The sequence below is a fragment of the Geotrypetes seraphini genome, chromosome 1 (genome assembly GCF_902459505.1).
Source record: "Geotrypetes seraphini chromosome 1, aGeoSer1.1, whole genome shotgun sequence".
Lineage (NCBI taxonomy): Eukaryota > Metazoa > Chordata > Amphibia > Gymnophiona > Dermophiidae > Geotrypetes > Geotrypetes seraphini.
In genome coordinates this window covers 34,843,786-34,871,438 of record NC_047084.1, presented here as the reverse complement: position 1 = coordinate 34,871,438, position 27,653 = coordinate 34,843,786, and the positions used below count along the sequence as shown (strand labels likewise).

The 27,653-nt window shown below is 42.2% G+C and overlaps 2 protein-coding genes across 3 annotated transcripts in view; both read left to right on the top strand.

The window, feature by feature from the left end:
• CDK7 (cyclin dependent kinase 7) overlaps positions 1-1,651 on the top strand; it is a 104,878-nt gene extending 103,227 nt beyond the window's left edge. For both annotated transcript variants that reach the window (XM_033929745.1, XM_033929736.1), the window contains one exon: positions 1,387-1,651. Coding sequence is in view for 1 of the 2 variants with exons in the window: in XM_033929736.1 (XP_033785627.1) it covers positions 1,387-1,415 (29 nt within the window). In the remaining variant the exon portion in view is untranslated. The remainder of the gene's footprint in view (positions 1-1,386) is intronic.
• A 6,209-nt stretch (positions 1,652-7,860) lies between these two features.
• Positions 7,861-27,653, top strand: part of SERINC5 (serine incorporator 5) — a 182,137-nt gene continuing 162,344 nt past the window's right edge. The window contains exon 1 of the mRNA XM_033929725.1: positions 7,861-8,401. Within this exon, the coding sequence (XP_033785616.1) occupies positions 8,375-8,401 (27 nt within the window). The 5' untranslated portion in view covers positions 7,861-8,374. The remainder of the gene's footprint in view (positions 8,402-27,653) is intronic.

The following is a 27,653-nucleotide window of genomic DNA, read 5'->3' as shown; positions in this document are numbered from 1 at the left end:
TGCTCCGCAGAGCCTGCCCTTACCAAAGTCTGCAGTGTGGGTCTTTACTCTATCCTCATCCTTCTTGATCTGTTTGCTGCTTTTGATACTGTTAATCACTGCTTATTCCTTGATATGCTGTCTTCTCCTGGTTTGCCTCCTACCTCTCCCATCACACCTTTAGTGTATGCACTGGTGGGTCCTCATCTGCTGCTGTCCTCTGGGAGTCTAGGGCTCTGTATTGGGACCTTTTCTCTCTCTACACCTCTTCCCTCTGCCCTGATTCCTTCCATGTCTTCCAGTATCGCCTATATTATGATGATTCACAGATCTACTTCACTACACCTCAGATTTCACCTAAAATCCAAGAAAGTCTGTCTGGCTGATTTTGCTGCCTAGATGTCCCGCTGCCGTCAATGTGAAACTAAACATGTCCAAGATTGAATTGCTCCTCTTTCCTCCTAAACTCTCTGCTCCCTTCACTCCATTCACCATCTCTGTAAATAATATTGTTATTGTTCCTATCTCCTCTACTTGTAACCTTGGAGTCATCTTTGACTCCAACCTCTCATTTTCTACCTACATCAGCCTGTTGCTTCTATCTCTACATCATTACCAAAATTTGCCCTTTCCTCTCCGAGCACACTACCTAGACCTTTGTCCACACTCTCGTAACCTCACACTTAACTACTGCAATCTACTTCTAACAGGTATCCCGCTGAACAGCCTCTCCTCCTCTGCAATCTGTACAAAACTCTGCTGCATGCCTTATCTTTGGCCAACCTCGCTACACTCGCCTCACCCCTCTCCTCCCTTGCGTACAGTTCAAACTCCTGTTACTAACTTACAAGTGTGTTTATTCTGCATCCCCTCAATATCTCTCCTCTCTTGTCTCTCCTTGTACACCTTCCCAAGAACTCCGTTCCTCAGACAAATTGCTTTTATCTGTATCCTTCTCCTTGTACCTTTCATCTCACTGCCTTGTATGTCTGGAATAAACTACCTGAATCTGTGAGCCACACTCCTTCTCTTGTTCAAAAGTAGTCTGAAAACCCACCTTTTTGAGACAGCCTTCAACTCAAAACCCTATTCCCCCCTGCTCATCACCCTAGCAAATAGTTTAACCAACCCCTCTAACTGTTACCCTACCTGGCATCCTGTTTGTCTTTATTGTTTAGATTGTAAGCTCATTTGAGCAGGGACTGTCTCCTTTGTGACTCTGTACAATGCTTTGTACATCTGGTAGTGCTCTATAAATAATTATTAGTAGCAGTAACATCAGAAGAACTTTGGTGGTTAAATATTTTATGTGGTTAGGAAGAGGTATTGAAAGTGTATGAGGGGTATACTCTTGGTATATGTTAGAAGACTTTATTGCATTGCAAACAATTTTGTTTTGTTTTTCAGGTGGGCTAGTAAAAAAACTGATTTTTTGACTGTGGATGGAACTCATGGACTGGAAACTGCTGATGACAGAAAATGAAAAAAGATCAAGATAAAGAAATACTTTTGATAACTGTACAGTCTGAATGAAAATGTGAATAATATATTCTATAATATACTAAAAATTAATAAGCAAAACTTTTCAAGGTTGAAAACAACCTTACTTCTCCTTTTTATAAAACTTTTTTGTCTTTTTTTTAAAAATAAAATAACACTTTTTTAAGATACACAGAATTTGAATTCTGCCTTATTTTAGAACAAAATTTGGTATGGACCCAAACCAGAAGTAAATGCCTAACTGCTCGTGTCGTATTGCAAGATTTCCCACTTTTTTTCAGCTTAGGCATTTTAAACATTTAACAGTTTTAGGGACCCTTCATCCTGTTTCCATCTGTCTCAATCTCCTTCTCTAGCCTTTTTATTTTTTCCCACCAGTAAAAATCATTTAAAAGCAACTGTCACCATCAGCATCCCAGCTCAGGTGTGCTCACTGAAGGCCTGCTTCATCCTGTCCCCTCTAACAGCAGAGTTGAGACTTCCTTTGACTAAAGTCATATTGATTCAGGCCACTAAACATTGTCTGTTTCAATAATTTTGTTCATTAGGAGAAAACCAACAAGAAATAGTAATGATAAACTAGAACAAACACAACTGAAAAAAACAAAATTATCAGACAAGATGAGTACCTTCTGTTTTGGGATCATTTTGATAGTATGAGTTCTGACTTCTGCAAGATTGACCCCAAGGTGGGGGGCAGAAAAGAACAAAATTGGTTCATGGTGCCACAATCTCTTTGAAATGGCCCTAATAAGATGATGAGTCCAGTGGGAAGAATTCTCTTCAAGGCCTTCACTCCTGTATCTCTCTTATAGTATTTGATTTCTGCACCTGGACCTTAGTAAGGGTGCTCCCAGAAATTTTAAGTAGTAATGATAATGAGATATAGCTCCATTTTGTGTGAAAGATGATGCATTGATTTTGAATTATTTACAAGTACTCCTTAAAAGAAGTTTCCTGTAACACAGGCAAAGAATGCTGAAAGATTACCTCATGCCAAGAAATTTGAAAAACACTTAGGAGGTTACACCAAAGCAATTTGTAATTTTGTGAGGACAAGCAAGCATAATATTCTCACGTATGGGTGATGTCATCCACAGAGCCCAGTGTGGACACTGTCATTTAAAATCTATGAGGCAGTCCCTCACCGTGTATGTGCCTTACCGCCCGATGCTCGATTGGTACCAGCAGTCTTATCATTTTTTGCAGAGCAGAGAAGTCATCTTCAATCTCTCCTCAGCACTTCAAATGTTTTTGATATTTTGGTGCCTTGTTTTCTTCATTCTTTTGTATCTTTTTGTCTAAATTATGTTGTTTTCTAAGTTTAATTTTTTTTTTAACTTGTGGTTTTTGGGCCTTTTGGGGGCCCCTTGCACCTTTTTCTCTGTGGAGAGCATCAACCACTTTCGGCATACTCGCTACTCAAGCTTCCTTGACAATTGAGCCTTTTGACTAGAGAATAACACAGGGACAGATTTTTCCCCATCCCCGCAGGGACTCATTTTCTTGTCCTGTTCCAGAAAGTTCTTTTTCTGTCCCTGTCCCATTCCTGCAAGCTCTGTCCTCATCTGCACAATCCTCAAACACTTTAAAATCATAAGTGTTTGAGGCTTGGGCTGTTAAGGCAGAGCTTACAGGAATGAGACATAGACAGTGACAAAACTCATGGGGATGGGACAGGGAAATTGATTTCCTGTGGGGACAGGGACAAATTTGTCCCCATGCCATTCTCTACTTTTAACCTCATTTCAGCTATTTTTTCCTCCATGTTGAAGAGGATGCCAAATGGATTTAAGAAATTTTCTTGATGCAATTGGACCATTTCGGGCTCTGACCCCCATACCTGGTGAATTTAGTGGTTGTGTCCTGAGCACTGGGACATGATCTGTGTCTGGAGAAGAGATGGCTCAGGGGAGATATGACAGAGGTATATAAAATACTGAGGGGGCTGCTGTGTGAGCAGACTGCTGGGCACGATGGACCACTGGTCTGACCCAGCAGCGGCAATTCTTATGTTCTTATGTCCTCTCTCCACATGTAAAAGATCACTGAAAGCCCACAGAATCCAGTGTTGTCAATGTAGATTCAAAAGGTTTGTCATCGAGCATGGCAGGTGTCAGCATCCACTTCTGGTGCACTGATGCTGTATTGAGAGTGCCTGGCATCAGACTCGGTATTGCATTAGCAGAGGGGCTCTATGTCCTCCTTGTCCATGTCACCTGTATTGCGGAACCAGTCACATAAGCAAGCTAAGATTCTTTCCCCTATAGGCATGGTACTAGCAGCTTTTCTGCATCATCATCACCTCACTGACTGCTGTCCCTCTTTTCAACTCGTTACTTTTCCATAGCGCTCAAGCTCTTTTAAGGTCTATGCTTAAATAGGTAGTACTGCAGATTGCCTCCACACTGGCATCCCAACCAGCCTTGACACCTACTCTCCAGGAGATCTGGACTATGCTCAAGGAAGAGCTTTCAGGGCTACTGCTTAAGCTTTCTACACAGGCTTACAGGGTGCTTGCACCTTTACTCTCAATAGCCACTACTAGCCTCTCCTTTGCACCCTTCCCACCACCCTAGAAGCATGCCATCATTACTCCTCTCCTTAAAGATCCTAAATCTGACCTCATCACAGTGAACAATTAGATGTTGGACATATTTCTAATCTTCCATTTGTCTTCAAGGTGGTTGAGAAAGTCGAGCTCTGTTGGGAGATGACCCGGTATATAAATTGAAGACTAAATTAGATTAGATCTTTCTGATTTTCTTCATTTTACTAAATGCTCTCCATCCTTACCAAACTAGTTTTTGCTCATATCACTCCACTGAATACACTCTTTTAGGTCTCACAAACTATATTAAATTCATACTGTAGATGTAGCAAGCTATAAAATTTTAAAATAAATAAATAGGGATGACATCTTATTTTCCTTAGATATGGCCACTGCCTTTGATCTGGTCAACAACACTATTCTCTTAAGCTGCTTAAGGGACCTTAACATTACAGGATTTTCCCTTCAGTGGTTTCATTCTTACTTAACAGGACAGTATATTATGCAGTTCACTATTCTGGTCTCTCTTCAGTTTCTAAACATTTCTTCCCAGGGTTCCCCAGGGTCCTATCCTAAGTCCTATCTTATTTAATATCTTTCTCACTCTTCTGTTAGAACCCCTTGGTTTTATTTTTTAAATTTATGCTGATAATATTCAACTTTTCCTTCCTTTTGATTCTCATTTCTTAACTAGTCATCTTTCAATTTCTGCTAAACTGGACTTGGTTACTGATTGGTTAATTACAAATAGACTAAAACTAAACTCAACAAAGACTGCTGTAATGATTTTTTTCCTTCTGGGTCTCCTTGTACTAATCTTCCTAATTTTACTATTAAGGACACCATCCTCCCTTATTCCACTTCCCTGGATTACTCTCTCGCTCTCCAATCTCATATTTCCAAGGTAGTTTCTTCTTGTTTCCTTACTCTCAGTTGCGTTTGTTCTATTTGATCTCTTCTTCTAGACTATTTGTATCCTCCTACATACTCTATTTTCAAAACTTGACTACTGCAATTCGTTTCTTATTGGCCTCCCAGCCTTATTAGATTCAGAGACTTGAATTAGCTCAAAAAACTTCAGTTGGACTTCTATGTGGTTGTTCCAAATTTGATCACATTATCTCTTTCTTAAATTAGAGCATCTTCTAATATCATATATGATTCTCTATAAATACAACATCCTTTCTTTTCAGATTAAGTCTTAAGGTCTCCCTTCCTTCTGGCTAACTTTTTGGTCTGCTATTCTCCAGCAAGAAACCTTCACTTCTCTCGGCAGCAACTCCTTAACAGTTCCTTCCTTTTGCCAAGTATTTCTTGACATTCACAGGAACTCCTTTTTTTTTTTTTTTGGTTTTGGCCACAACCCTCTGGAACTCCCTTCCCCTTTGTATCAGAATGGAAGCATCCTTCACAAAATTCAAAAGTAAATTAAAAGCCTATTACTTCTCCCTGACTGTCAACCCCCTCCTTGACTTCAATGTCATCTTGCTGGCAAAGATTTTAAATAGGTAGGGGGGTGGGGAAGGGAGGAAAGTTGCCGGTGCCCCCACCAAGATGGTGCTGGGGTGATCTGTCCCCCCCCCCCAACGCCACTGCCCAGCATTGTCCGTAGTACTAATGGATATTATTTAGCCTGTCACTTTTCACTGTGATCGTTGCCATCAGTACTAATGTGGTCACTCCTAATTGCCACTTTATGTGGCCACTGCCCTCACTGCTGCCTCAGTGGCCTTTGCTACCAACACCATAATCACTCATCACCATGTCCCCTGCAGTCTTTACCATCAATGTTGCTGTTACTGGGTTGCCTCTTTCCCATAACCACTGACAACCCACTGCTGCTGCAGCCTTTGTTGGCAACAGCACAATCGCCAGCAGCATAGCCTCTTTGCACCACAATTGTGAGTCAGTAACACAACAGAGACTATGAACCTGTGTTTTGCTGTGTTGCAATGCTACTGTTGACCATCTAGAAAACTTTTAATTTTATTAGATTTACTTTTTTTTAACAACTTGTACAGAATTATCAGGGTATATATAAAGAAAACAATATTCCAAACAGATTATATAATGTAGTACACAAAAAAGTGGAAGTTCTTAAAGAAAAGCACAGGTAAAATTTCCAAAAGCAACAAGAGAAAGGCCTATGTAAGAAGCAAACTATAACTCCCAATATCAATTTGCAGCATTATATTGATTGATTGGGTGGGTGGGTCTACTTGAGGTGTTTATTAGCAGTCAGAAATGTAGACAATGGACATGTCTACAGCAGCATCTATAGCCTGCTGCTCATGCTGGCCTGGCTCCCTTTGAAATCACTTCCAGGTCGTGGGACCAGGATGTGACCTCAGAGGGAAAGTCAGTGCGAGCAGCAGGCTGGAGAAGCTGCTCGCGCTGGCAAAGATTTTAAGAGATACGGGGATGGGAAGGGAAGGCACAAGTGTGGTGCCAAAGGAGTGGGGAGAGGAGGGCATGGAAGGTATGGGGGTGGAGAGGAGGGTGCGTGGCATGGAAGCCTGTGCTTGCCACCTCCCCTGCTTGTTTTTCTACTTTTTAACAGTGATGGATCCTGATGTACATGCTTTAAGAAATCTGGCACAGTGTCTGTGGTTTAGCTTGTCTCTTTCTGTATTTGTGTAGTATGTACAGAGTGCATTGCAAAATGAAAGGGACATGGTAGAGTAGCAATGTTCCTCTAACCTGCGCAGGCATGCACCTTTTAGCAAGAGGTTGCACAAATCTCCAGCCTGGAACTGGGTAACTTGACATGCTGCAGTCTCCTCTGCTAACTGGCCATTTCACTGTCTAAACCAGGCGTGTCTAACCTTTTGACTTCCCTGGGCCCCATTGACTGAAAAAAATGTTTCTGGGGCCGCACAAATGCGGCAGCAAGATAGAGGAGGGAGCCAGCAAGATGGTAAACACCTGGGGGCAGCAGAGGAAAACACTGCATCGCCCTCGACTGGGGCAGCACAAAATACTTCACAGGGCCACATGTGGCCCTCGGGCCGCAGGTTGGACACCCCTGGTCTAAACATTATTTAATTAAAAATTTTCTATACTGCTTATCTAAATGGTTTGCATAAGTTAAAACAAATATAATAATGACAAACTGAAATTTTAAAATCAGTGGCATAGTAAGGGTGAGTGGGGCCTGATGGTGGTGCCCCCTTCCCTTGTCCTGTATCTTTTTAACTTCTCTGGTGTGAGCAGCATGCCCATGTCGGTGTCAGCTGCCCTTTGACATTGCTTCCTAGGTTTGGGTCCCAGATGTGACCTCAGAGAGAGCATCAATGCTGACGCAGGCAGCAACCTCATGCGGGGAAGGCAAGGGGCATGTGCAGGTGCCATGAGGGGGGCTGTGCCCAGGGTAGACTGCCCCCCTACTACTCTACCAATGCTTAAAATCAACAGGGGCAAACTATGTTTTCTAAAACAAAACAACAAAAAACAACCCCCCCCCCAACTGTTAAGTCATAAGAATGCGGTGACAAACAATTGGGTTTTTAGCTGTTTCTTGAATTGTTGCAACTGATTCACCACATCTTAACACCAACTATGCAGAATGTCATTGCTCTGGTGTCTGCATAGTAACCTTGCTTGTTTTAGATTAGAAACTGCCAGCTCTGTTTTCTCCTACAGCAAGCATATGGAAAGGTTCAGCATATTCAGGAACAAACTACTAAACAGCAACAAAGCGATCTTCTAAATCGGTGCACTTGGTCCCGTCACTGGGACAGGGCAAAACCTGCTAGGTGTGACCTAGATATAAATTCCCTTCCCTTTTATTGCTGGGCCAACTTTAATCCGTCTGTTGAGCAGCGCTGGGGCACTGGCACCCCCGTTCCTCAGCTCAGAAGGACGTGTGAAGATAGCAGTGCCCAGAAGGTGGGGGTAGATCATTCAGAGCAACACATGGCCTCGGGTGGGATCTGCCAACTGCGAGCTCCTGCACAGCGTGCACTGCCTTTCCTCTTTTCCCCAGCTCCCAGTCCCAGGTAAAGCGGGGCGGAAGTGACAGTGCCCAGCTGGGCTGTGTCTCCCTTAGATAGCCAAGGCTGCGGAGAGGCGCAGGAGATCCCCAAGTTGCAAGCGCTTCCCTAATCCCTTCCCCCCCCTCCCCCCCCCTCCGACATCGCAAGTGTTTTCTACCTCATTTCTCCCCCCCCTCCCTCCTCTTCCCCTGTCCCCGCCTAACGCTGCTGCTTGGAGCGTGTAGTGGAGGAGGAGGATCGCCGCTGAAGGCGGGATTTGGAGCGAGCACTCCGGGAAACTAGTGCAAACCCGGCCCGATTGTTTTCGAAGAGCGGCGGATTCCTCCATTGTCCCGACTCCGGACGGAAAATGTCTCTTCGGTGCTGCGTGGCCCAGGTGAGTGCACGGACACCCACTTTCCACGGCATCTCGAGCACAGTGTGGTCCCCCACCCTGTCGGGGATTTCTGGAATGTATCGTCTGGAACTAAAGACATTGTTTTCCGTTCTTGGCGGAGTCATTTTTTAAGGTGGAGATCCTGTCAGTGTTGGGCTGCTCTGCGCAGGGCCGGTGAGCACTTGATTTCATGACCAGTGGGGTGGATTTAGGGCAGAAATGTGCGTACAGGGATCATCAATAGGGACAAATCTTGGGTATGGAAAGCAAACCTTTCGCAACAACTGATTCACCCCAGGGTGAACTTTGTCAGAAAAATCAAGTATCTCGCTAGCAGTGAATGCAATCTGCTCTTTTAGGAATTTAAAACGTGAAAGTCTAAACATTGGTGCTAAATTTGTGTGTCGATTTGGCAAGTAAATGTTTGGAAAGATAGTTACACGCATCCCTACACATATATAAGTCAAATTTCTGCCTAAGTGCTATTATGTGCATAACTTATATGTGACAATTAAAAGTTGATCAAAGTAGCAGATACAAAATGTTTAGATTGGGCAATTTTCTTGTTCAGGATCCATAAGTAGTCTATAAAAGTTACATGTTTGAATTTCTGTAACTGTTTTATTCATTTATTCCACTTAAAACGATGGAGTTTGGACTGTTGTATTACAAATTGTTTGCTTTAACACAGGCTTGTCCAGCCCATGGCCTGTGTGCCAAAACTTGGCCCACCAACCCCGTTTTCTTGGCCCATATAAACTCCTTGAAGTTCTTTGAAGGGGGATAGTGTGGCGCAGTGGTTAAAACTACAGCCTTGGCACTCTGTGGTTGTGGGTTCAAACCCACGCTGCTCCTTGTGGCCCTGGGCAAGTCACTTAATTCCCCCCCCCCCCCATTGCCCCAGGTACATTAGATAGATTGTGAGCCCACCAGGACAGACAGGGAAAACTACTTGAATACCTGAATAAATGCATGTAAACCGTTCTGAGCTCCCCTGGGAGAACGGTATATAAAATTGAATAAATAAATAAAACCCTGCTTCCCTGCTGCAGCACCAGAAGTTGCGGCTGTTCCTGTGGTATCAAGTCTTGTGAGACTTTGAGCAGGGACTGTCTTTCTTTGTTTTGATGTACAGCGCTGCATATGATAAGTAGTAGTAGATATTGCAAGACTAACCTCGACTTTCATTGCAGCATGGCTCAACCCCGTTAAACCAGTCATGGCAGAGAAGCAGGGATCCTGTTGGAGGATTTCACAGAACTTCAGCAGTATAGTGTTGCTCTAATATGCTTGTCCTGACTTAAGGAAGGTTTTGGTCTCTGAAAACTAGTTAGAATAGAATAAGTTAGTCCAGTTTGAAGGCTTTGCCTTATTCTCCACAGAGCGTGAATGCATGTGTGTTTTGGTCTTCCGAATGTTACAAAATATAAAATATGGTCTCTGATAGAAAAAGGTTGGATAAGTCTGCTCTAACAGAATTAATTAAAATCTCACTTTGTTTTTTTTATTTCTGGTGACTTTACTCACCTTTACCCAGGGATGGTCACATGTAGCAGGTATAGGGTTACCATATGGCTTCAGAAAAAGGACGATGGATTGAGACATCCGGGTTTTACTTCCATTGAAAGCAATGGAAGTAAAACTGGGATGTCTCAATCTGTCCTTTTTTTTTCCTGGAGCTATATGGTAACCCGAAGCAGGCAATTACAAGGGAGTGTTCACATGGCAGAGCTCTGTGGTTGGTATAAGTGCTCATGCCTAATGTTGAGAGCATTTAGACTTGGTATTCTATAAGATTCTAGCAGGTGTTCTAATACTTTTGTTAGCTGTTAGTATACATAGATTAAAAAGATAAAATTTTTTACCAGTTTCCCATAGAATTGTAGATGTTCTTGCAGTTGCATCACTCAGTAAAACAGGGAGTTTGTAGAAGTTGCTGCAGACCTGTAATAAATCGTACTAGGCTTCGTGCGCAGGTTAGCTTGGCTCTTGCCTACAATTTGTGTGTCCTTATGACCAAATGATTATATCTTTTGATCCCTATTGCAACTTTGTCCTGCTTAGATATTCTGCAGATCTGTCAATCAAATAAGTTTTTTTTTTTTTGCTTGAGGTAACTGTGCACAGTTTTGTGTAGACCTTTCCACACATTTAATCTAAATCCCTGCTAATGAATGTATTAGATTTTCAGTGCAGATGCAGAAAGGGGAAGAGGGCTGAATGTAATGCCAGGGGCCTTAGTTAGAGTAGGAGTAAAAGGATTAGCTCATTCATACTGCTGGGGGAATTCTGTGAAAACATTTTGAAAATGCAGCTGCTTTCTGCATAGTTCATTTGTAGTTTTTGTGTGCATACAAAATTCCCCAATCATAAAGACTTGAAGCCTCCCCCAGGACTGAAATCTCCCTTGTTTTTCCCTCTTCAGACTCCTGCCTCCACAGTAACCTCTCTTTTGTCAACTGTTCTCACTCTCACTCACAGCAAGACATTAAATTTTGTCTCCCCAAGGACACCTCTCCATACAATAAATACCCTATTTCCTTCTGCTTTTCCAGACATGTATCTCACCTTTCCATTCTCATCCCCCTCCTATACCTCCCATCTCTCATTCTCCATCCTTCTGTTTTCTTATACAAGTTCTTTCTTCTATTTCACTTTTACCTATATAGTTCAAGGATGGATTACAAAAGCAAAGAACCAGACCAACTTGTCCAGGAATTACAGAGTTAGACAGGGGAAACACATATTACTATGATTGAACCTAAATAAATTCAGTTGTGTTGAAGCAAAAAATATTTTAAAAGTTTTCTAAACTGCAAACAATGCCCACTAAAATGTAGTCCTAGAGGCAGCTGGTCTCTTGGATAGGTTTTTACCCTCTCCCCCCCCCAGTGACATACTCTCAGGTCGCTCTGCCCTCCAACCCCCATGGCACGCCCTCCGTGTCACCTTGGTCTGCTCCAGCAACCCTCACCCCTCCTACCTTCTCTTTGCTAATTCTGTAGAAAGAGGAGGAGGTGGTGAACAGCTGCAGATTGGGCTATGTCCTCCTCCTCTGCCATCCTGGTTCAGATGAATAATCAGGCCTAAGATGACAAAGGAGGAGGAGGACCATGCAGCCCAGTGTGCAGCTGTTCAACTCCTTCTTGCTGGAGGAGGGGGAAAAGCCAGGACTGGCTCAAGGCATGAACTAGGTGCGGCACAGAGCCCCAAAAGCCTGCCTCATTGGCCTAGACTACACAGTAGCAAGACAATGTTTTTCTTTCACTGCTATGCAGTCTTCTCTGCACAGTCAACTGCTTCACACCATAGCACAGGGGTGTCCAATGTCGGTCCTCGAGGGCCGCAATCCAGTCGGGTTTTCAGGATTTCCCCAATGAATATGCATGAGATCTATTTGCATGCACTGCTTTCAATGCATATTCATTGGGGAAATCCTGAAAACCTGACTGGATTGCGGCCCTCGAGGACCGACATTGGACACCCCTGCCATAGCACGTTTAAACCTGGGATAGTACCAGTGGCCGAGTTAAGGGAGGGGAGAGCACAGAGGTGAGAGTAAAGCAACATGCTCTCACTGCTATAAATGGTAGAGCCGGTAGGGGATGCTCATGCCAGATGGGGGGGCAGGGGTTAGGTGCCAATGCCACAGTGGGGGAGGAGTGGTTAGGTCAAAGGCACTGAACTACTACTGTTATTAATTATTTCTATAGCGCTACCAGATGTACGCAGTGCTGTACAGAGTCACAAAAAAGACAATCCCTGTTTGAAAGCTTACAGTCTAGACCAGTGGTCTCAAACTCGCGGCCCGCCGGGTACTATTTTGAGGCCCTTGGTAATCACAAAATTAAAATAAAAGTTTCTTGATCATATGTCTCTTTAGCTATAAATTACAATATTATTATTAAGACTTAGCTAAAAGGAAAGGTTTATGAACTATAAAGAGTTTTACCTCATGCAAAATTGTCATTTCTTTAATAAGACATTAACTATTTTTTCTGATTTGTTGCCTGTTCTGTGCTCTTTTAGGAGGATAGGCTAAAAATCCAAGTGAACGAATGAATGAATAAATAAATAAATAAATAAATATGAGAGTCTTTTATTTCATCTCCTTAATCAATAATATGAGAGAACTTGGATGGAACTCTTGGGAGAGGCATATTCAACAGAGCACAACCCAAATCTTTAACAATAAGCACCCCACAGATATCCGATAAACAAGAAAACACCAAATCCCAATAAGGACCCACCCTTGGACAAGTCCACCATATATGCTCAAATGAGCCTAACTCCCTGCACCCTCTCCAACACTCATCAGAGAGATTAGGATTAATCCTATGAAGTCTGTCAGGGGTGTAATACCAACAATATAAAAGCTTATACCCATTTTCCACCATATTGCTCGCTATAGAGGGCTTAAGAAGAGAGCATTTTCCACTGAGCATTCTCAAAGGTGCGACCTAGCAATCTCTCCCAATAAGCAAAATAATGCACCGGGGGTGTATCATGCTCAAGAATTAGTTCATAAAGTCTAGAAATGCACCCCCTCCCACTAGAAGCCTTCCACACCATATCTCATGCAGCATTATCTAAAAGAAGATTTGGCAGAGTCTTCCGTTTAAGAAAATCCACCACCTGATTATATTGTAATAGATCCGCCCCCTGCAAACCAAACTCCTCCTGCATACGTGAAGTCGAAACCAATGCACTCTCCTCCACAAACTGTCCCAACGTTACTAAACCCCCTGCCTCCCAGACCTGAAATCAAGCATCAATTTGACCGGGGATAAAACCTCAGCCGCCCTCAGTGGGGGTCTGAAGAAAATATACCCTTTCTGAAAACAGTTTCTCCCTTAATAACACCCACAATCGCAAAACCACCCCCAACACCGGTGTAGCCCTTTTAGCAATAGTGCGAATCCGACCCAAGTCATACCACGGGACATGTCTAAGGGAGATATCACCCAGCAGCCAGTCATCCATTTGCACCCAAGTTTTATGTGAGTCCTGCTGCCATGCCAACAAATAACGCACCTGCGCTGCAATATAATAATAATAGAAATTGGGGACCACCATCCCCCCTCTAGCCCGTGATTGAAACAACATTTTACGACTGACCCGCGGAGGTCTACGTCTCCATATATACGAAAAGATAAGACGATGCAAATGCTCAAAAAAAGCCAGAGGAAGGAGAATCGGCAAAGCAGTAAAAAGATAGAGGAATCGAGGCAATACCATCATTTTAATCGCATTCACCCTTCCCAACCAGGAAATATGAATCCGCTCCCATCAATCCAAGTCGTCCCTCAACTGTTGCATTAAGCTGGGATAGTTAGCATCATATAAAGAGGTGAGGTCTGCCGTTAGGAATATTCCCAAATACTTTAAAGTATGGGAGCGCCCAACAAAAGGAAAAACGCTGTTGTAAAGCTAAACAGTCCTGCCCTCCAACCGTAAGATTAAGGATTTCAGACTTAAATATATTAACTCTAAGCCCAGATACCCGCCCATAATCAGCCAAAGCTGTCACTACCCCCTGTAAAGACTCCTCCGGATTCCGAAGCGTGAGCAGAATATCGTCTGCAAAAAGGAGTATCTTCTGTTCCCGCCCTCCACTAGGAATACCCAAAATATGGGGGGACTCTCTCACTCTTTGCGCAAAAGGTTCCATGGCTAACGCAAATAGAAGGGGAGACAAAGCACACCCCTGACGGGTACCTCTAGCCAGCTCAAATTCTGCACAATATGCACCATTCACATTCAGTTTGCTTTTTGGCTCTTGCCACACACTGAGCAGAAGATTTCAATTTGTTGTCCATGATGACATCTACACCCTTTTTTTCCAGTGACTCCTAATGTGGAACCTAGCATTATAGAACTATAATTTAGGTTATTATTCAAATGTATATTCTTTTGCCTTTTCCATATTAAATTTACCCCCTCCTTTACTAACGCGTAGCATGGGTTTTAGCGACGGTAACTGCTCCGACACTAATAGGAATTCTTTGAGCATCGGAGCAGTTACTACTGCTGAAACCTTCGCCACATGTTAGTAAAGGAGGGGATTAGTTTTCTATTTGGAAGCCCAGTCTTTCATCCTCCCAAGATCCTTTTGCGATTTCTCAAAGCCCACATGTGATTTAACAACTTTGAATAGTTTTATGTTATCCGCAAATTTGATCACCTTGCTTATCATTCCAATTGTCAGATCATTTATAAATACGTATATTAAAAGTACCAGTCCTGGTACTCACATGGTATTCAACTTCCTCAGTTCAGAGAAATGAGCATTTAACCCTACACTCTCTCTTTTTTAACCAGTTTCCAATAGTGCTGCCCGATTGGCGATTCGACTCGATTCACCGATTCACTTTGAGTGAATCGATTTGAATCGATTCATTTTTAGAAAAAATCGGCCTCCCGATTCGGTGACCAATTATCTTCCTGCCTTCAGAAGCGGCAGCACTGCCTTTTGCTGGCAGTCCACTGCCGCTCCTGCTTTAGAATACCTGAAGGCAGGAGGAGGGTTGGTCACCGAATCAGGAGGCCGAGGGGGGAGGGCCTGGAGCTGATAGTGGATCTCCGGTTTTACCTTAGCCTCTGATCCGAGTTGAAGTCACACACAGGTGGAACGCTGCATTGCGGGCACAGATTCGCCTTAGTATAATAGGACAGGGAGGAGCCAGGAAGTAGCTCTGGAGAATCAGAACCTGGGATCCCCTCAGGAGACCAGTAATGGATTCCCCCCAAACTGGGCAGCACAGAAACTCCTTTCCCTGGCCCTGTTAGAGCGCTACTCCTTCCTTCTTGCAGCCTGGCTCCCTTCCTCTGCTACTGCACTTCCTCAGTCACTTCTTCATTTTGCACCCAGAACTACCCGCAGCAACCTCAGCATTCTATTATTACTGTAAAAAGACTCGGCAAACTTCCCCCTCTGCCGCGGCTGGCCAATAGGGAGGGAGAGGGAGGCGGGGCGAAGCGACAGGAAGAATCCTCCAGAGGGTGACTCGCTGATCTGTTGCTTACAATTGAACCTCGAGTGATTGGTGGAGGGAGGACTGAGCTGGCTCGGGATAGGCGGAGAAGTGGCAGCGGGGATTAAGGATGATCTTTGTGGGTGGTCTGGGTTTCTTTTTGGGTTTCTGGTCTAGCGGTGTTTTGCCATGTTTTGCTTTGTTTTGGGGATTTTTTTTGGTTTTTCCCAGTAATCTATTGTTTTTAGACCTGTGTTTCTAGCTGTTTCAATAGGAAATAATTTCTTAGTCTGCCCCTTCTTCTTTTTTTTTTTTTTAAAGTATTTAAAGTGGCTTAAGCCAGACCTTTATTTTTGAGGGGCCTTAAACCCACAGTAGATGGACACAAAATTGAGCTTTGGCTTCTTCCCTGATCTCTATACCCTCCTACCCTCCCTCCCCCAATGACCTCAACAGCTGAAGAGGTTCTCCTGAGGCTCCCCAAAGCTAGCAGTTGGCATCACTTTCCATAGGCTGTCGCCATAATTCTCTCCCTCTACCACACACACTTTGTATGGTCAGTTTTTGTGCATGCGTGAAAGTCAAGCATGTTTGGGAGGGGGGGGTGCATGATGGTCCTTGAAAAATACATACCAGTGCCACCAACCATGAGTATTGAGAAGACACCAAAGTAGCACTTCTGCTGGCAGGGCAGGGCTTTAGCACCAGGAAGCAACAGCATTGTTTTGCATACTACATAAGAATCTAGGCAGCGCACACATCAGGTTCACTATTTCCTCTCACCACAGCATTGTAAACATTTTAGTGAGCAGTACAACATCAATATACCTATTGCACGGGTGTTAAATCAAGCCCGCAGGGTAATTAAATTTGTCCCGCGAGAAAATACCCTGTTCCCTCCATCTCATTGTCCACCATCTCTCTCCTGGCTTCCTGGTCTCACCTTCAAAGCAGCCTGCAGAGCCTTGGTGTGGAGGGGGGGATACAGATACTGGATAGGAGAGGAGTTGGGAAGAGAAAGGGAGAGATGGTGGACTCTGGGGTGGTGGGGAAGGAGGGAGAGATTCTGGATGAAAGGGTAGTTGAGAAAAGGAGAGAATGGATCTAGGGATGGTGGGGTCCATTGCTGCAGCTTCAGGGATGGAGACAAAAAAAGGAAAGATGCCAGACCTCCGGGGAAGGGGAGGGCAGAGAAGAAAGATGGATGGTTAGCACGGAGAAAGAAGGAAACAATATAATTCCATATGATAACGGAATGGGAACTTCAAGAATAGAAATAATTTTACTCCATATGGACTTCCAGAATCCAAATATTAAAGGACAGTGAAATAAAAGATGATCCAACGTTCCAATTTCTAACTGGCAATGCCAACACTTATTGGAACGTGTCAAATCTATTTTTTGTAATCTCACTGGAGTCCAAAATACTCTATACCAGGAGTGTCCAACCTTTTGGCTTCCCTGGGCTGCATTGGCTGAAAAAACTGTTTTTGGGGCCACGCAATCGCTGCAGCAAGACAGAGGAGGGAGCCGGCAAGACGGTAAACATCTGGGGGCAGCAGAAGAAAACACTGTATCACCCTTGACCGGGGCCGCACAAAATACTTCACGGGGCCGCATGCGGCCCTCGGGCCACAGGTTGTACACCCCTGCTCTATACATTAAATAGTATAAAGTTTGTCTCATTGAAGCTGAGGCTGTACATCTCACTCTACGATTCCAAAGCCTAGGCCATTGAGTTTCTGTTCAAGAAATGACCATTTAACCCTACACTCTTTCTTTTAACCAGTTTCCAATCCACAACAGGATGACAGGACGTTGCCTCCTATCCCATAGCTATTTATTTTTCTCAAGATTTTGTTAAAAGCTTTCTGAAAATATAAATACACTACATCAGAGGGTTTACCTTTTTCCACATGTTTGTTCATGCCTTCAAAACTTGTAGCAAATTGGTGAAGCAGGATTTCTCTTGGCTGAATCCATGTTGACTCTGTCCTATGAAAACATATTTGCATATATGTTCAGTAATTATGTCCTTTGGAATAGTTTTTACTGTTTTGCTGAGCAGTGATGCCAGGCTTACTGGTCTGCAGTTTCTTGGGTTACCTTTGGAAACCTTTTCAAAAATCGGTGTTATTTTGGCCACCTTCCAATCTTCAGGTACTGTGGACGATTTTAATGAGAGGTTACAATGTTCTAATAGATCTTCCTGTCCAAGTGATTTGCTACTCTTAACTCTTTTGGAGAGGTGGTTCCATAGATAACCTTCTACTGAAGATTGAACAGAGGTTTATTTTTCAGTTTAGAACATTATCTTCCCAAGGCCTCCCTGCGCTAATAACCGCTATCGAGGTTTAGTAAAAGGGGGGAGGGGGGTAAGTTATTCATTCATCTCTTTTGCAACAATTGCAGTTTTTATATGGTTTATTTTGGACTATTGGAACTGTTTGAGGTCTTATCATATGCAAATTAGATGATATCATATTTTTATTATGATTTTGAATGTATCTTTTTTTTTTTTTAATTGTTCCTGGGCTGTTTTTGAGTTAAAAATTAGATGTCCTATCAGTGGACATGGTTTTTATTTGTATTTGTGCCTATGTTTTATCATGATTTTTCATGTTGTTTTTGGGTTCCCCCAGGTCATTTTTTTATACTTCTTAGCTTCTTAAAGCATTTTAAGCTATTTTAGTTTAATTGTTGTTTTTAAATAGCTTATTATTTTTTTTAAGCCATTGCAACTGTTTTGAGGTGGTTACGTTTTTAATCACAATTATAAACACATTTTTTTTCAAGGGCTGTGGGCTATTTTTGAGCTAAAATTTATGACCTCTTTTACAAAGTGGCAACAGCCCTGAAGCCCTTTAAATCTCTATGGGCTTCGGGGCTGTTAGCACAGCGCAGCTTTGTAAAAGAGGCCGTTAGATATTCTGACTCCCCAGAGCATACTCTAGCACAGGGGTCTCAAAGTCCCTCCTTGAGGGCCGCAATCCAGTTGGGTTTTCAGGATTTCCCCAATGAATATGCATGAGATCTATGTGCATGCACTGCTTTCAATGCATATTCATTGGGGAAAGCCTGAAAACCCAACTGGATTGAAGCCCTCAAGGAGGGACTTTGAGATCCCTGCTCTAGCAGATGATATGATTTTATGGTTTTGAGCCTGTTTTTTTGTTGTGATTTTTCATGATATTTTCAAGTCATTTTTGAGGGATTTTTTTTTTGTACTTTTTAGCACCTCTAGGCATTTTAATCTATCTCTTCTATCATTTAAGGTTTTTGATTAGTTCTTTAGATGGTTTTAGTTTAGTTTTTGGAGCTATGCCCTTTGACCTCTGTTAATCAGTTTAAAAGAGTCTGCATCTGTGGTTGGCCGCTTATGCTTCTGGTTACTGCAGAGACATGTTGAGTGCTGCCATCTTTTGACTTTATGATGGTAAGAGAGACTTTTTCTTCATTTTATTATATATTTAAGCATTTCCTAATGTTTTTGCCCCATAATATTGCCTTTCTTTTATTATCTTTGAGACAGTGCTGTGAACAAGACTGCCCTGTGAACTTCTAAAAGCTAAGGGCTCCTTTTTATCAAGCCGCGCTAGCGGGGTTAACGCGCGCAATGTTTCATCACACACTAACTTCCGCGCGGGTCAAAAAACAACCGCCTGCTCAAGGGAGACAGTAGCGGCTAGTGCGGCCGGCGGTTTAACACGCGTTAAACCGCTAGCGCGGCTTGATAAAAGGAGCCATAATTTACTCAGAATTTAATATTCTGCTCTTTTCACTGTTTTTCAGCATTATATCTGCTTAATTTCTCTTCTCTTCCTCTCTGTTTCTTACTTTAAAACCCCAACAAAAAATCAAAAAATAAACCTTTCTCTGTCCTCTGTTAAATCTTATTTCCTCTTCATAGGAATAAGGGTAAGACTTATATTAACTCTAATTAAATCCTGGTGCCTGTGGCACAGGGTGACAAAAGTAGGGAAAATCCTATTATAAATCTTGTGTTTTAGGGTAGCCACTGAACTGGTATAGAGCCTGCATTTCTGACCTACTAGTTTTTAGCCATTGTGTCTGCTGATTAGGTGTAGAAGGGAGGGGCTCTGATTTACTACTAAGGTTAATTGCAATTGCATTATCTTTGAGACAGTGCTGTGAACAAGACTGCCCTGTGAACTTCTAAAAGCTAAGTTACTCAGAATTTCATATTCTGTTCTTTTCACTGTTTTTCAGCATTATATCTGCTTAATTTCTCATCTCTTCCTCCCTGTTTCTTACTTAAAAAAACAAAAAAATAAACCCTTCTCTGTCCTCTGTTAAATCTTATTTCCTCTTCATATGAATAAGGGTAAGGCTTATAGTCCCACCCACCCCAGGGATCACTGCTCATATATAGAGACCCAAATAATCAGGACTACTCAAATCAAGTTACTTCACAACCAATCAAGATGACCTTTATTCTATGCAATCACTGTGGTGCTTTAATTCCAAGACACACTATTTGGAGGCTTAAGGCTTGCCCCATCTGTTTTCAACTTGCTAGTATTAAGGAGGAGCTCTGCAAACTTAAACAGGAATTGAATACAATTAAAGCAGCTTCCATCACTCCACAAAATCATACCAACTTACCACCTCTACCTCAAAGAATAAAACAGCCCAGGAATAAATGGGTCACAGTAGGCTCAGGAAGACTGTGACATACAACACAGAAACATCCACCTTCATAAATATTACCTCTACAGAATTCCTTCGCTCCACTAATGTACTGCGATACTCAAGAAGACAGAAGGGAGGTGGGACTGGAACCAATGAAGGTAACTCAAGAGAACAAGCGCACCCTAAGCACAAATAAAAAAGCCAAAAACAGAAAACTATTACTGTTGGGGGATTCCATCATCAGAGGCATTAACCTTGGAACATAAGGCGAGGAGACCAAAATAGTGAAATGTCTTCCAGGATCCTCAGCTACCAGGAGTTCCAGGCAATGAAGGAAGAAACTAAGGATTTTAACACTTATGTTGTTATCCATCTGGGAACAAATGACCTGGCCAATAACTCCACACTTGCAGCACAGAAAGCTTTTCGGGAGCTTGGTGAGAGCTTGAAACCTTTTGTAAAGACGTTAGCTTTTTCTGAAATACTGCCTGCATATGGAAAGGTAGAGCAAAGAGTAAAAAACACAGAGGACTTTAATAGATGGCTCAAAGCCTGGTGTCAAGAAGGCTTTAGGTACATAGGAGGATGGGGAAATACATGGAAGGACAAGAAGCTATATTGCACTGATGGGCTACATATTCCTACAGCATGAAAAAGAAGCTTTGCGGAGAAATTTAGACAATATGTTTCTAGGCATTTAAACATGAAGGTGGGGGTGGTGTATGTATGAAGGACAGTTATAGAGACCAGCCCGGCAAAAGAAAAGATGTGATGGTAGTAAAGATTGCATCATAAACAATTCAGCAACTCATTTCTTTTTTTTTTTTTATTGTAAAGAAAAAACAATTTTATTTTATTTTTTTAATTGCAAACCATGTTGAGCAGTAGGTACTACTACTAAACGAGATACAAAATATCTACCACAATAACCAGCATGGTGCTGAAGGCTTTCACAATTTTATTTAGAAAATAATACAGAACTTGCTGCAAGCAATAAGAGAATCAATCCATGCGGGCTTTCAGTAGCTTGGTTGTAATTTTGTCCTTTTCAATGACATGTACAATTACACCCATGCCAGACATGGCATCTCTATCAACTGCATTCAGCATTGACTGGGAAATGGTTTCAAATAGGTCATCGGGCTCCATGTCTGGCTCCCAGAGGGACTCGCACATGCCATACATTTGCTCTGAGCATGTTCCACTCACAACAAAGTCTTCTGTAACCATAGGACAGCCTATCAGATCCAGCGAGCATATGAAAGGTTCATAAGTATAGGATGCAACTCATTTCTTAGCATTGCAATGGAAAGTGAAACGAAACAAAAATCTATACGAAAAAGGAAATTACCGCTGAAAAATAGCGAAGGCCACAAATGCTCAGTCTAAGCAACAAAGTTCATGATCTGCAGGTCCTGATGTTAGAGGCAGCTCTGGATATTGTCGCTATCACAGAGACGTGGTTCAGTGAATCCCAAGATATAATCTTTTTAGGAAGGTCAGGGATGGTCAAAAAGGTGGAGGAGTAGCTCTCTATGTAAAGATCGATATCCATGCAACTGAAATGCAAGGGACCTGGGGAGAGCAAGAAGTGATATGGATTGCTCTGAAAAGAGAAGATGGAACTTCTATCTACATGGGTGTAGTCTACAGACCTCCGACTTAATCACAACAAATTGATAAGGATCTGATTGTGGATATCCAAAAGCTTGGAAGGAAAGAGGAGGTGCTGCTGTTGGGAGATTTCAACCTGCCAGTTGCGGACTGGAATGTTCCATCTGTGGAATCGGAAAGAAGTAGGGAAATTGTGGATGCCTTTCAAGAGGCTCTGCTAAGACAAATGGTGACAGAATCCACGAGGGAAAAAGCGATATTGGATATGGTCCTTACAAATGGAGAGAGTATCTCTAATGTTCGAGTGGGTACTCACCTGGGAAGTAGCGATCATCAAACGGTTTGGTTTGATATAATGGCTAAAGTGGAGAGCGGCCGCACGATACTTAAAGTCCTAGATTTCAAATGTACAGACTTTAATGAAATGGGAGAGTACCTGAAGAAAGAGCTGTTAGGATGGGAGGACATAAGAGAAGTGGAAAGACAGTGGTCTAAGCTGAAAGGAGCGATAAAAATGGCTACGGACCTTTATGTGAAGAAAATAAATAAAAACATGAGAAAAAAGAAGCCAATATGATTCTCCAAACTAGTGACGGAGAAAATAAAGGCAAAAGAGTTGGAGTTCGTGAAATATAATAAAACCCAAGAAGAGGAGTGCAGAAAGGACTACAGGGTAAAACTGAAAGAAGCCAAAGAGAGAGAGACGTCTGGTGAAAGCAAAGGCGGAAGAACAAAAATGTAAAAAATGACTAAAAATGTAAAAATGACTAAAAATGTAAAAAAGGGAGACAAATTTTTTTCAGATATATTCGTGAAAGGAGGAAGATGAAAAATGGAATTGCTAAACTAAAAGATGCTGGGAACCAATATGTGGAGAGTGATGAGGAATAAGCAAATGTGCTAAACAAATACTTCTGTTCTGTGTTCACAGAAGAAAATCCTGCATAAGGACAGAGATTGTTTGGCAAAGTTACACGAGATAATGGAGTAGATTCTGCGCTATTCACGTAGGAGATTGTTTATGAGCAACTTGAAAAACTGAAGGTGGACAAAGCAATGGGACCAGACGGGATCCATCCCAGGATACTGAGGGAGCTCAGAGAGGTTCTGGCGGGTCCTATGAAAGACTTGTTCAAAAAATCTCTGAAGACGGGAGTGGTTCCCAGGGATTGGAGGAGAGTGGATGTGGTCCCTATTCACAAAAGTGGTCACAGGGATGAAGCAGAAAACTATAGGCCGGTGAGCCTCACTTCGGTTGTTGGAAAAATAATGGAAGTGTTGCTGAAAGAAAGGATAGTGTACTTCCTTGAATCTAATGGGTTACAGGATCCAAGACAACATGGCTTTACAAAAGGTAAATTGTGCCAAACGAACCTGATTGAATTTTTTGATTGGGTAACTGGAGAGCTGGATCGAGGACATATGCTAGATGTAATTTACTTAGATTTCAGCAAAGCCTTTGATACGGTTCCTCATAGGAGGCTGTTGAACAAACTTGAAGGGATGAAGTTAGGACCCAAAGTGGTGAACTGGGTTAGAAACTGGCTGTCGGACAGATGCCAGAGTGTGGTGGTTAATGGAAGTCACTCAGAGGAAGGAAAGGTGAGTAATGGAGTCCCTCAGGGTTCAGTGCTGGGGCCGATCCTGTTCAATATGTTTGTGAAGGGTTAGAAGGAAAAGTGTGCCTTTTTGCAGATGATACCAAGATTTGTAACAGAGTAGACACCAAAGAGGGAGTGGAAAATATGAAAAAGGATCTGCAAAAGTTAGAGGAATGGTCTAATGCCTGGCAACTAAAATTCAATGCAAAGAAATGCAGAGTAATGTATTTGGGGATTAATATCAGAAGGAACCGTATATGCTGGGAAATGAGAAGCTGATATGCACGGACGGGGAGAGGGACCTTGGGGTGATAGTGTCCGAAGATCTAAAGGCGACAAAACAGTGTGACAAGGCGGTGGCTGCTGCCAGAAGGATGATGGGCTTTATAAAGAGAGGCGTAGCCAGTAGAAGGAATAAGGTGTTGATGCCCCTGTATAGGTCATTGGTGAAGCCCCACTTGGAGTATTGTGTTCAGTTTTGGAGACCGTATCTGGTGAAGGACGTAAGAAAACTTGAAGCGGTCCAGAGGAGGGTGACGAAAATGATAAGAGGCTTGTGCCAGAAGACATATGACGAGAGACTGAAAGCCCTGAATATGTATACCCTAGAGCAGGGGTGTCAAGTCCCTCCTCGAGGGCTGCAATCCAGTCGGGTTTTCAGGATTTCCTCAATGAATATGCATGAGATCTATTTGCATGCACTGCTTTCATTGTATGCTAATAGATCTTATGCATATTCATTGGGGAAATCCTGAAACCCCGACTGGATTGTGGCCCTCAAGGAGGGACTTTGACACCCCTGCCCTAGAGGAAAGAAGGGACAGGGGAGATATGATACAGACGTTCAGATACTTGAAGGGTATTAACGTAGAACAAAATCTTTTCCAGAGAAAGGAAAATGGTAAAACCAGAGGACATAATTTGAGGTTGAGGGGTGGTAGATTCAACAGCAATGTTAGGAAATTCTACTTTATGGAGAGGGTGATGGATGCCTGGAATGTGCTCCTGAGAGAGGTGGTGGAGAGGAAAACGGTGACTGAGTTCAAAGAAGCATGGGATGAACACAGAGGATCTAGACTCAGAAAATAATATTAAATATTGAACTAAGGCCAGTACTGGGCAGACTTGCACGGTCTGTGTCTATATATGGCCGTTTGGGGCTGGGGAGGGTTTCAATGGCTGGGAGGGTGTTGATGGGCTGGAGTAGGTTTTGATGGAGATTTCAGCAGTTGGAACCAAACACAGTACCGGGTGGAGCTTTGGATTCTTGCCCAGCAATAGCTAAGAAGAAAATTTAAAAAAATTTAAATTGAATCAGGTTGGGCAGACTGGATGGACCATTCGGGTCTTTATCTGCCGTCATCTACTATGTTACTATGTTACAATGAAAGTGGTTTTAGTATTATATACAAGTAGTGTACTTAATTTGTCCCTGGGTCAATGGAGGGTTAAGTGACTTGCCCAGAGCCACAAGAAGCTGCAGTGGAAATCCAACCCAGTCCTCCTGGTTCTCAGACCACTGTACTAACTATTAGAACATTAGAACATAAGAATTGCTGCTGCTGTTACTCCTCCCTTTGTTCTTACTTTTTTCTTAGTCCGATAAATATTTTGGTGGTTCAGGTTGCATTAGCATGGGCGTACTTATTCCCGATGGGATAGTAAGTTATAAATAAACTTGAAACTTGATTCATAACAGACACAATTTTGTGTTTGGTGTTTACATGCTGAAATATTCTAAGCTGCACCATTTCTTATAAAGATGAAGTTTTGGCAGAAGTTTCAGGTTTCTCTGCCTCCCATCTTCTGGTACAGGGGGGCATAGTCCACTGGTCTGGACTGTTGTAGCAGAACTCAATTAAAGTATGAATAATTGCAGCTTTTTCATCAACTGTTGCAGAAGATGCTGTATAAGAAGCATCTAGGTCCTTGGGGAAAGCCTGTAATACTGAAGAGTGAATTAATGCATACTTTTGGATGTGTAGAGAGGTGAAAATGTGGATATATTTTATAATGGAAGTTTTGTTGTTGTGCAGTATAAAGATCTCTATTACCAATTAATGGATAATGAGTTTTATGATTTGGTATTGCTCCTTAATGTGCATGTAAATTGCTTTGAGCAGCTTGTAGAGGCATTCTGATAAACAGAATTAAATAAAGTGTACTCTCCATACAGAACACGCTCGGTCTTGATCTACTTCAAAGAGAGATTTTTGAATCTACATCTTTGTCTGCCAGACTCTTTTTCTTCATCAGATAGAACACACAGATGGTCTTTGTAGAATAATTTAGTGTGTTCCTGTTAACAGCCCACATTTCTGGAAAGAGAGGATAGACAGAAGCAAAAAGGTACAAAAAGAGGGGACTTGTGTCATCTAACTTATACATAAACATATCAGAAAAGTTATCACAATGAGGAGGAGATAATATGTAAGTAAAACAGTGATAGGCAGATGCTGCTGAAAGTGAGCAGGAAAAAGGAAAATAGGTCCAAAGAGTAAAGTTGTAGCATTATATGATTAATTTTATGGGGTATCTGAATCTAAGGGAATTATAGCTAAGAATAAAATGTATTTCCTAACCTGACCTCTGAAAAACTCTAGCCATCTGTCTGAAATCCTGAAACAAAGATGTTAAGTACTCCTTTTAGTGAATGCAAAAGATAGCTAGGTTTGGTATCAGTGTCAAACAGAGCTGTAACAAAACTCTATTCTTCAGGCTATGAACAGCAAACAGAGGCTGGAGTGGAACAAAAGACACAGGGTCTGGAGCAAAAGTGTTAATTGCCTAAGCCATTCAAAGCTGAGTTGAAACAAAAGGGATGCCATCTAGTTGAAACTCCCCAGACAATGACCCTATTAAAATGCAAGCAAGGCAATCCAAGCAAATCACATGACATCGCCCAGAACTTAATTCAGTTTGAACTGAATTCCTGACTTGTGATTGGACCTGACTTCAAATTCCTATGGTCCATTAAAAAGGGGAGATTCACCTAAGCTCCTCCTCTTTGGATCGCTGCTGGACATCTGCAGCACATCTTGCTATAATCTCCTCTATATTTAAATCTCCATATTCCACTCCCAACCAACCTGCAACTGAAGAACTATCTCCTCTAGCTGCAAACAGAGACCTCCTTCACCCTTCTAACCAGAAGCAACAATAAGAAGAAAGAATACTTATGGCACATTTCCCTTGTTTAAAGATCCTTAAATTATAACTATAAAATTACCACATTGCCTGTTTAATCTTGTAAATAAATTTGATTCTGTAAAAATAAAATTCTAGTTCTTTTTTAAAATGCTCTAAGTATCTATTCTTAAATATTACACAGAGTTAAGTTATAGGCAGGTAGTTTCAGTCCTCAGATTAATATCTAATTATATATATATTCTTGTTGTAAAGTCATACACCAGTTTGGTAGAAGTCTGTTTTACTGATAAAACATCTCATGTAGAAAGACCCAATGTGGCTGCATTTCAGCAAAAATGCAGCCACGTTGGATCTTTTTGCATGAAGCGTATCGTATTGGTGTGTGATTTCACTCTTGGAGATAATTGTAAAGTCACTAGATACAAATAGGAAGTTTGTCCACCATGCCTCTTCCCTTGTTTAAAAGCAGACTGAAAACCCACCTTTTTGATATAGCCTTCAATCCATAACCCTACTCCCCACTGCCTACCAACCCAGCCAGCAGATTAACTGTTCCCTTTAACTGTATCCATAATATCCTATTTGTCTATCTTGTCTGTTTAGATTGTAAGCTCTTTCAAGCAGGGACTGTTTTCTTTGTGACTTTGAACAGTGCTGTGTACGTCTGGTAGTGCTATAGAAATAATTAATAGTAGTAGTATCTGCTGACATTGCTTTAATCTGATATTTATTGGAAATTGGTTTAATCCTTTCAGAATTACTTAATCTATTGTGACATATAACAGATGCAGATCCTAAGCAGGCCAATATATACATACTTATAGGGTGACACAATGCTGTATGTCTTCCTTATCCATTCAGACTTGGTTGTAACTGAAGGATAAAGTAGAGAGACACATGGCATAGTGTGTCCAGGCAGGCTTGCAGCAGCTATGTATATGGGGAAGGGGCATGGTTTCAAGAACAGTGTCCCTTACGTCTGTTTAATAGCTTTTTTGGGATATCTACTACATTAAAAAAAATCCACTGTTAAGCAGGAATAGAGCAGTGGCCTAATGTTAGAGCAGTGGGCAGGGAACCAAGGAAGCCCAGTTCAAAATCCACTGTGGCGCCTTGTGATCTAAGACAACCTACTTAACTGCATTCAGAAAATGCCCTGTTACAAGTGCAATATGCTGAAACTAGAGCAGCTGCTTTTTGTGTGGTGTTAAAATGTGGAACACGTTGATGGGGCAATTAAGACTATGTGCTGACAGATTT